The sequence below is a fragment of the Chiloscyllium plagiosum genome, chromosome 38 (assembly GCF_004010195.1).
Source record: "Chiloscyllium plagiosum isolate BGI_BamShark_2017 chromosome 38, ASM401019v2, whole genome shotgun sequence".
Classification (NCBI taxonomy): Eukaryota; Metazoa; Chordata; class Chondrichthyes; order Orectolobiformes; family Hemiscylliidae; genus Chiloscyllium; species Chiloscyllium plagiosum.
Window position 1 is genome coordinate 17,282,680 of NC_057747.1, and position 10,366 is coordinate 17,293,045.

At 36.4% G+C, this 10,366-nt stretch overlaps 1 protein-coding gene across 4 annotated transcripts in view; it reads left to right on the top strand.

The window, feature by feature from the left end:
• Positions 1 to 10,366, top strand: part of LOC122541869 (elongation of very long chain fatty acids protein 6-like) — a 136,073-nt gene that overhangs the window by 96,334 nt on the left and 29,373 nt on the right. For 3 of the 4 annotated variants that reach the window (XM_043679019.1, XM_043679018.1, XM_043679020.1), the window contains exon 5: positions 1,793 to 4,696. In XM_043679019.1, the coding sequence (XP_043534954.1) occupies positions 1,793 to 2,214 (422 nt within the window). In that variant the 3' untranslated portion in view covers positions 2,215 to 4,696. Of the gene's footprint in view, positions 1 to 1,792; positions 4,697 to 10,366 lie in introns of those variants that run through there. The other variant, XM_043679021.1, reaches the window with a different exon arrangement.

The following is a 10,366-nucleotide window of genomic DNA, read 5'->3' on the forward strand; positions in this document are numbered from 1 at the left end:
GGAGTACAGGGAGAACTAGCCATTTGGATACAGAACTGGCTCAAAGGTAGAAGACAAAGGGTGGTGGTGGAGGGTTGTTTTTCAAACTGGAGTGCCACAAGGATCAGTACTGGGCCCTCTACTTTTTGTCATTTACATAAATGATTTGGATGTGAGCATAAGAGGTACAGTTAGTAAGTTTGCAGATGACACCAAAATCGGAGGTGTAGTGGACAGCGAAGAAGGTTACCTCAGATTACAGGATCTGGACCAGATGGGCCAATGGGCTGAGAATTGGCAGATGAAGTTTAATTCAGATAAATGCGAGGTGCTGCATTTTGGGAAAGCAAATCAGGTGCTTACTCCATACCCAGCCCCTGCCTAGGGTGTGCACTCTCCTTGGCTCTTAGAGTCATAGAGATGTACAGCATGGAAACAGACCCTTCAGTCCAACCCGTCCATGCCGACCAGATATCCCAACCCAATCTAGTCCCACCTGCCAGCACCCGGCCCATATCCCTCCAAACCCTTCCTATTCATATACCCATCCAAATGCTTCTTAAATGTCCTGGGTTAAACCCAAATCTAATTTCTTTGCTAATTCTAAAAGTATGGCTTTTTCTTTCCTTCTAAACTTCCTTGACCAATTTGAGAATCATCATCAAATCCCAGAACCTCTTCAGCAATTTTAAGAGCCATTTCTCTCACTTTTAATTTAATCAACCAAAATTAAACAAATTGTCTCACCTACATTTTATTTAAAGATCTAGGACATTAACCTGCAAGTGTTTAAATCTGCTGGGATTTTTCATACCCTCAAATCTGTCTAAACCAGTTCAAATCCTGACGACTGAGCCCCCAAACTCTAATGTCACAAGATAAACCCTCCTGCTTAATTTCCTCCAGCAACACAAAAGATTTATCCTGTGCAGTAATCTGTGAAAATTCAAGAGGCCAAGAACTATTAAGTAAAAATTAACAACTTTATTTCTTAAAGTATAACAGAAAATAATGAACCAGCAACTATTTACAACTCCTCCCTCTAACCTATCTTTTACTTTACCTTCTGTAATTCTAGTCCCGATAAAACCCCTGATTAAGATTTACCAAAAAAAATTCAAGTTTCAAAACCAGCCAGCTGTCAAATCTTCTGTTTTTAAACTTCTTTAGATTTGCTCTCTAGGTCAGTGTCGATGTTTTTTCTCTGTGCAAACTCCTTCTCTAGACAGGTACCTCTCAGAGAGTTCTTACTAGCAGCCCACATCTGTTGGTCTTTTGGCAGTTCTCCAATTGTTCAATTTTTCCCAGTCTTATACCCCAAAGCATCGGATTGTGTCATTGGCTTTTAATATTGTCAACATACTAAATTCAAACTGGATTCGAGTTTGGTACTTTAAGGTGTAATTTAATCTGATTGGCCATATTTGAATTTGTTTTGTTATCTCCAGGCAACCCAGCTAATTTAGCTGTTTGACCAAATGTTACATTGTCACCTTATTCAGAATATCTGATGCTATATTAGGTAGTTCTGCTAGCTTTTAACTCTCTTAAAGGTCCATTACCCCATATACCATCAATACACAAGTTGTGACTTAAGGTGCTCTGGCCTTATCCAAATGTCCCTTAAAATGTTTATGTTTACTTTCACAAGTACAAATATGCAATTTGAAAGAAAAACAATAATTGTGTCAGCTTTAGCTTATCTTCTTGCCTCATGATCAGGATTTGACCACGGTGGATTTTGTATTTACCTGTTCAATATGCTTCACATTTTACTAAAGTTTGCTGAACTATCTGATACCTTCTATTGCAGGTGACACTATGTTCATCGTTCTACGGAAACAGAAACTGATATTCCTGCACTGGTATCACCACATCACCGTGTTGCTCTACTCCTGGTATTCTTACAAAGATATGGTAGCTGGTGGTGGCTGGTTTATGACAATGAATTATGGCGTCCATGCCTTTATGTACTCATACTATACACTTCGTGCTGCAGGCTTTCATGTGCCACGTAGATTTGCCATGTTTATTACCCTCACCCAGATCATGCAGATGATAATGGGCATGGTGGTTAATGTGCTGATTTACATGTGGATGCACGAGGGTCATTGCCCTTCCTTCTTTGCAAATATCATCTTGTCTTCCATTATGTACTTTAGTTATTTTCTTCTCTTTTGCTGCTTCTTCTATGAAACTTACTTAAACAGGAAGAAAGGTTTAAAGGGAGATTAAACTCAGGGTGATGAACAAGTTAAAGTAATAGTGTCAGTGGTTAATGCACAAACATGGATGATGTTGTGGTTTTGTCAAAGCAGTCTGGAGTTATTTGATATTAACTGTGGGATTCTGTAGATTTTTATAGGATTGCACTCTCTATGTTCACATTCCCTACTGCTCTTTCATTGGAAGCTGTTGACTGAATCTCCAGGAAACACTTGAGGTGTCAGGTCAAGCAGATCTCAGAATGTTGAACACCTGAATCTTCTTCATTCCCATTTTGTACAAACTAGACTTGAACCACAAAAAAGCGCAGAAGCAGTGGAGTTCTGTGGGTCCATTTCAGCAGCATGCAAAGGAGTGAGCTATGGCCTTAGACTGTTTGATATGGAGATTATAAATGAATGTTCAGAAGGTTTGCTTCACAAACCTTAGTTGACCTTTTCAGAGCATCATTTCAAACAATAGGAAAGGCCCAGGGGAGAGAGGAAATACAGAAAATTAAGGACAATTCAGAAATAATTTATTGTGCAGGATAATTCAGACTTCCAGTCACACTGTAGTCCAGCTTGTGCACTAACCGCTGTATAGTGTGTGGAACATTCTGAAGACACTAATTTTTCCCTACAATTAAATCTCAAATTGGCATCTTTCCTTATACTTAAGGCAGACACTTTTTGTAACACACATTCTAGATGCAGGATTGAGCACCTTATTGTGTTGGTCCTGCTGACTGAACAAAACTTCAAGGAGTACTGGATTTAAAATTTCATATGTTTGTCCTTGGAACCTAGATAATTGATTATACAAAACTTAGAGGGCTCTTCTTCTATTTATACAACAGTTCAAAGGCAGATCTCTCGTCATGTTTGTTGTTGACTCTGAGGAAATGAATATGTCAATTAAACATAGATTTCCAGTGTTTCAAATCCCATTATATAAAGCTGCTGATCCGACCATAAAATAATTACCTTTTTAAAATAATAGCTTTTATCTTGTAATGGGGAGGGATGGGAAGCACTTGAGAGTTTGCCTACTTTTAATAGTTAAACTTATTAAAAATTGAATAAATTGTCGTTGGCATCATTATTTCACAAACCCATGGCATATTCCTTTGCCTGCTTTGTTTAATGGAGAATCATCCAAACTAAGATAAACACTCCATTAAAATAACAGGTGATGAAATGCCACATAAACATACTAAACACTTACCTGCTAATATCTCCAATAGTAGAAATGTAGACTTTAAGTCAGCGTGTTACCTAGCCAATAACTAAAGATCTGGAAATATTCCCATAAAGTATAAAAGTTGCTGCCTTTTAATTTGCAAAAGCCATTCCCAAGCAGTGTTCTTAACATCAAAAGCTTAACACGCTGAGTCTTGACCAACCAACAAAATCTGTCACCTTTAGAAAAAATAATCATGTGGATAGGTGGCTGTGCTTCATTTACAAAAATGCACCCTCATTATAAAAGTCTCGGTCCTTATAAAACTTGGCCTCTTAATGATAAGATATTTTGACAAAGATGTTGCTGTGTAGGATTCATTAATACAGAACTTTCATTAGTCCAGATACAATACTAAGCTCCTTTTATATTAGGGATAGAGTGTTACTAGATCCACTTGTCACATGTGTAATCAACCTAACAGGGTAAAAAGATAATTCAATGTCTTTATTTTCACTCCTGTTCATGGTAACTCATGAACAGAGTTTGAAAACTTTCATATATCCACTGATGCCCTAACACAGTTAACTTGTGCAAGGTGCTGAAGCAAACTCAAATTGAGCTAAGCATCTCAGCTTGTTAGGTCCTGTATCTGGAAGTTGAGCTAAGTATGGAGGAAACTCGAATGCAGATGTATCCAAATTTGGAAGTTGAAAGCTGATTTACCAGTCTAAATGGTGCAGTCTATTGTTTGTCATTCCAAGGTAGCTTTCCTATGCCAAAAACATGTATCAGGCAAAAGGTGGATTTAGCTGTATTGCCATGGTCTGACTAGATAAATTTGGTTAAGAAACAGTGGAAATTGTTTCCTGACTGAAACATTTGCACAAAAGCTTTTGGAATTTGGACTTGGTGGAGCATGGGGTTGATGTGGTGGGGGCCATTTGTCTTTTGTGCCATCAGTAGAATGAGAAATCCTACAATTGATAACATATTATGAATTATTTTGAAGAAAGTCACAAGGAGACAAGTTGGCCTCCACCCTGCAGCATTTTTGCAACCTTTACTGTTAATTCTACAACAGCCATAGCTTAATTGTTTCAAAAATAATCTGTTGGGCAATTTTGAGATTAGCCAGAGTTGGTTTGTTTTCATGATATTCTAGGGTCTCTTGATTCATTTTGGAGTGAAAAGTGAATCATTTTAGATTGTTATCGATTTAGTTTAATGGCAGATGAACAATTAGAAGTTATTTCTTGTCGGAAAAAACAGAACAATGACTTTAATGAAATGTACTTAAAATATTATAAAGCATGGTTGGTTAGGGGCTGCATTTATTTGTGCCTCAACATGAGGGGGTGCGTTTGCTGCACATGCAAAGATGCCAAGTCGGAACCTGTGCCATCAAGAGCATTGACGTCCCAAGCAGAGCCTGCAATGATCACTGTAACTCTGTGTTACCTTGAATAATCATAGAAGCATTCTCAGTGCAGGCACTATCTTAGCTCAATGGCACCTTAAGAACTGACAGTTGGCACACAATTGGAAACATGAATTTAATTAATTTTTAAATGGTTTACTGACATCCCTAGCAGCTTTCCCTGTTCTCACCACTCTCCTCACTTTAACTAACAGTCTGCTCATATCAATCACTCTCTTCACATCTCATAGCTCACTTCAACACCCCCTCCCCTCCCCCCCACAGCCTCTTTCCGCTGCCTTGCTTCTGGGATGGAAGGGAATCTAAAGAGACAGGAAATAGAATGAGGAAAACGGCAGGAAAATGGTGGAGAATAGCCAGAGAAATGGTGGTTTAGGCAGAGAATGGCAAAGGGGAGCAGGGAAAGTAGCAAGTGGAATGATGAGAGTGTGAAGGGAATTGGGGATTGCAGCAAGGTTAAAGTTATTGAAGTGGTTGGAGAAACTGTATAGATTTGAGTGGGAGCTGACTTCCTAATTTCCATTTCCTGTTTATCAGCGGCAGGAGGTACCATGAGGGAAATATGGATGTGTGGCAGTGCATAATAAGCAGTAATATAGTCAAATACCATGCCTGTAGATCAGGATGAAACAGCATTCTTGGTTAAAAGGTAATGAGAAAGTGACAAATCTATAAAACAAGATGTGTTTAGAACCACTTATCATTGTACATAAACATTACAAATGTTTGCAACTCCTCTCTTGAAAATAGACAGTGGTTAATTGTACATGAGATGCAAGGCAGCCACCCCTTTGAAAATTCTTACAAGCTGTTTTCCCATAGAATAACAGTAGGGGAAGAATAGACTTGACCAAAAGCAAATGTGCATTTAATGTTTAAAGCTAGTTTTGAGTTCATTTTTATTGTATTTTTTTCTTTTATGTTGAGCTCCACTTTAAGAGTTTTTAACAAATTGTTTATTTTTACAAAAAAAGGCCAAAACTGAAAAAAAAAGTGCTTTTTGCTTTGGTACCCAGAGTTTAACTTTATCTTGCAATTTATTTTAATATAAAGGCAGCTAGAATATTTAGCTACATTATTTAGAACAAAGTAACTAAATGGTTTCCCACCTTGCTAAAACAGTTTCCAGAGGCGGAGTGTTTTTTTTCTTTTCAATCATTACTATTTAAATTCTTTTAATGAAAAGAAGAGTGTGTTATTGTCCAGTTGCTAGGTAAACGCAACTGCCTTCTTTTCCATGCAATTTTCTTAATTTACTTAAGCCAACCCAGGACTCCCAGCAGTTAAAGGAGGCAAATGAGAAGGAACTGTACATGAAGTGTGGAAGATAATGTTTGGAATTGACATTTTAATGTGATGCATTAAGATTCAATCACCAAAGACAAGTTACATGCCAGTGAAAAACATTTTCACAGATGGGACAGAGCACAGTTTAATGCAAAGAGTGATTCATGCCTGGAATAGCTTTTCAGATAATTTAATGGAGGCCAGATGTTTGGATAAATTAAGAGATAGTTTGATGCTTTGACCAGTAAATTATAACTCTTTGGGAGGATGCATGAAAATATATCAAATGGTCATTCCCTTTGTATTTCTCTTCATTAGAAATGTTTTATTGTACCTAATTTAAATTAAATTGTTGTTGAACTTGGAAATAAATTCAGTTGCTGCATTAGTGCTGCAATAAATTCTCAAAACTCAAAGTTGATTATTATCATAATCAGAATAGAGATGTAATTTTCCTCTGTCCCCATTGAAATCATCACAACCATGCTAAATTAGCAATCCATGGCAACCAAAATAATACTGCAGTTTGAAATAATTGTGGATATTAATGTATGAACATAACATGATGATGTTATCACTTTACATCATTTTAACTTAGGCTATTTCTGTAAACTGCCTCTTAGAAATGCCAATAATAAATTTTATATGGGGATGCATTAAACATCCATACACTGGATAATTTCAAGGGCAGTGTTTTGAGACAGCTGTTCATACCTGCAATTACCCTGTTGTTGCACCACAGCATCAATGCCTAAACATTGACTTTGAAAAAAAATCTAGGAAAATTAACAAATAAACACAAGTTGCTGACAGTAATACAGTCAGCTCAATCTATTATAGTTAAAATAACAGAATAAACAGAGACACATGATGTTTAATCCTAACTAGCAGAACTGCACTGTCACAAGTTTTTCACCTGTACAGCTACAAAGAGTGGAAAAGAAAAGGGTAGTCAGTTTCAGCAAGACAATTCTTCATTCACTTGTCTGCAATCTCTGACTGGATTTATGCTCAGAGTATTGCATTAATGTGTTTGTGCATATGCACAAAATTCCTTTCTCAGCAGTCACATTTTAGACAGTGGAATAATAAGTCTTTGCACTATCTAAATGTTTGTGCTAAGTGCAATTATGGAGCAAGCAGGAAATTCAAGGGACAAAAACTCTTGATCACTTTTTAAACAGTATATGTTGCACTGAATTTGCACTTCCTCGCCAAAACATTCTCCTGTCACTTCCCTGAAACAGCTGAGGCCTGACTCAGTTTGCTTTGAAGATTATACAGTGCAAATATAAATGCACCTTGAGAAAGTTTATGAATATAGAGAGTAATTGCACCAAAAGAAAAAGGAGAGTTTCCATGGAGTTAAGAGGATTGCATGAAATGCAATCTGCTACCCATCTCCAGGAAGTCATTATTTCCACAGCCTGTCTGCAATCATCTCATGCCAAATTGAACATTTTGTTTAAATCTATAAAACGAGTGAACTTTCATTACTTCAATACATTTATGCAGCACAGTCATGTTATTTTATGGGTTGTGGGATTTTGGCTAATTTAGAGTTTACACTTGAGTTTTATACCATTTTTTGGAATATAAAAGCCATAAAATATTGCAGTTTTACGTCAGTATACTATTATTAGTTGCGTATTGTAATACAGCTGTGTTGGTACCAAGCATGAGATTGTGAAATTAATTGATGTCTCTAAGATAATTAAAAGGTTCAGTAGGGTAGACAAACAGATATTTACCGTTTGCAGGGGACACAATAACTAGGAGCCATAAATGTAAGGTAGTCACTAATAAATGCAGTGGGCAATTCCTCAGCCAAAGGATGGCTTGTGCATGGAACCTGTAACCACATGGAGCAGCTAAGTCAACAAGCAGTGATGATTCAAGGGAAACTAAACAAACACCTGAGGGAGAAAGCAGTTGTTGATGGTGTTAGATGAAGTGGGGTGGCAGGAGACATGTATGGAGCAGTAGAACCAGCTTAGGCCTTTTGAATCAAATAACCGGTTTCTGTATTGTGAAAACAGTGTAACACAGTCTACATTTAAACATTGAGGGCCTCTGGCAGCTACACTGTTGACAAAAATATTAATTCCTAAGATCTTAAAAGGACAGAGCTACATAGTCATTACATAGACTGGCTCCAGCCTATGTTTTTGATAGCCTATGATCAGGGAAGAAATTAAGTTTTTCTGTGAACAGCTTTTTGTAGCAGGGTTCTGAAAAGAAAAGCGACAGCAGAACAAGAAGCCATATCTCCCAATACTTCACTACAAACAACATCTAAATAAGGCAGTGTTAATGTTTAACATTCTTAACTAGCAAAAGTGAGAGGAAAGAAAATGTAATTTTGAGTATAAGTTGCATAAGGTACTCAAGTAAGAACTCCGAAGAGGGGATGTTATGTGTTAAAATTAACTTACATTCTCATAATGATGGCAAAACATTATTATTTGCATGTCACATCACAAAGTCAAAATGAGTTTTTCTAACGCCTTCCTAAAAGGCAGTTACCCTTTAAAGATGGATGTCTGAAATGATGAGGAAATTAAAATATTTTGTTTACCATGTTTCTGTGAATAGTTTATACTCCACATGGTTCCATTCTTAACAATATATAGTTCTGTCTCTTTGTGGAGTTGCTTTTCTGATTATCTTTCTTTTACCTTTTAAAATCAGCTTTAATGTGCTGTGGCTTTTCAACATCAGTATTATCCCTAATAATAAGGTTGCCTTCCATCTCAGGCCCAAGATATGGAGCAATTCTCATTCTAGTCTAGTTGATACTATGTTTGCAATACAATTATCTGTTTTTAATTGTGGAGTAAAACATAAACCAAAGTGAAATAATATGTTCAAAAGCCAAATTTTATAACATGGTTGAATTTGTTAATCTTACTGGTGATTTGATAAAATGTTTCTGAATAAGTATAAATGAAATGTTTATCTTACATATACTATACTTAGTACATGTGTCTTATTTAGGACATGGTCCTTCTACAGGAGCAAATGAAGAATGCCAGAACTAAAGCTACTACAAACAAAATATCCACATTCACAGAATGGTGGATGTCCCTGCACCAACCACAATACAGTCTGTTCTAGTCCTTACTACAATTCCACATTTCTTTTAGAATATACAAGACCTTTTGAATATTAAATTGCCAAAGTAACTCTTTTAAAAGGGTTTACAGTAATGATAATTTTATTCAAACATATACTGTGAATTCCTAAGCCTTCTCAATCATTTCTCTTATCACCAGAATCACCAATGTGTTAAAGACACCAGGTGATGTATTTTGGTGAATTGAGAAAAATAATGCCACATATTGGGAACACGGTGTTGCGCTCTCATCTATTTAATGTGCTGAGAAAATATACTTGACACAAGCTGAAAACGCAGTGGCAGTAGGCTTGGGAGAGATCTCAAAATCTTTTTTAAATTCCTTATCTTCCAATCCCACCAACATCCATAATCAGATGACTGAAATCTAATCATTTAAATATTCTAACACATTCATCTTGTATTTGAACTGAGATTTCTTGATGTGTCTTCACAATTACACAAACGATCAGCATTTTATTCTGCGTACCTAACATTACCTTAGATCTGAAAATGTTCCATGTATTTGAGCTGCAAATTACAACATAGGCCCTTGTTAGTGTAGTGCCTTACCAATTGGGGAGCAGACACTGACATAAGATAGTACATAAACATTTGTGAGAAATAAAACACCTCTCATTTATCCCCCATCTTGTACTCCTTACCCCATCAGCAAACAATGGAGTCAGGGAAAACGGTTTGTTTAAACATTAGTTGTTTCAGTAAAAGTCTGTCTTAGTGTTACATACTGTCAGGAAATAAGGTGGTCCAAGACTTGTTTTAATGTGCCATTATGTCCACAAAGATGACACCATTTATTTCCTTAAATCTGCTGTTCAACATGTTCAAATGTGTTATAATGTTCTAAATGTTCTGTACATATCCATTCTGTATGCATTTGTGTTTTTAAAATGGCTAATTCATTGTCATCAATATATTCATTAAAACAAAATATCTTCATTATTGTCTTTTATTTTTAGGAAGAAACAACTTTCTAGATTACTTGACATTGCATTTGAGTATTAAGAAGTATAGGAATATATTGAAGTTGTATGGACACGGCCAATTCTAATGTTTCCAACTTGTGGACACCATGACACTAGAAGCACCACAGCACTAATTACATGTTTCCACATCAGGTGTCTTGTATGTGAGAA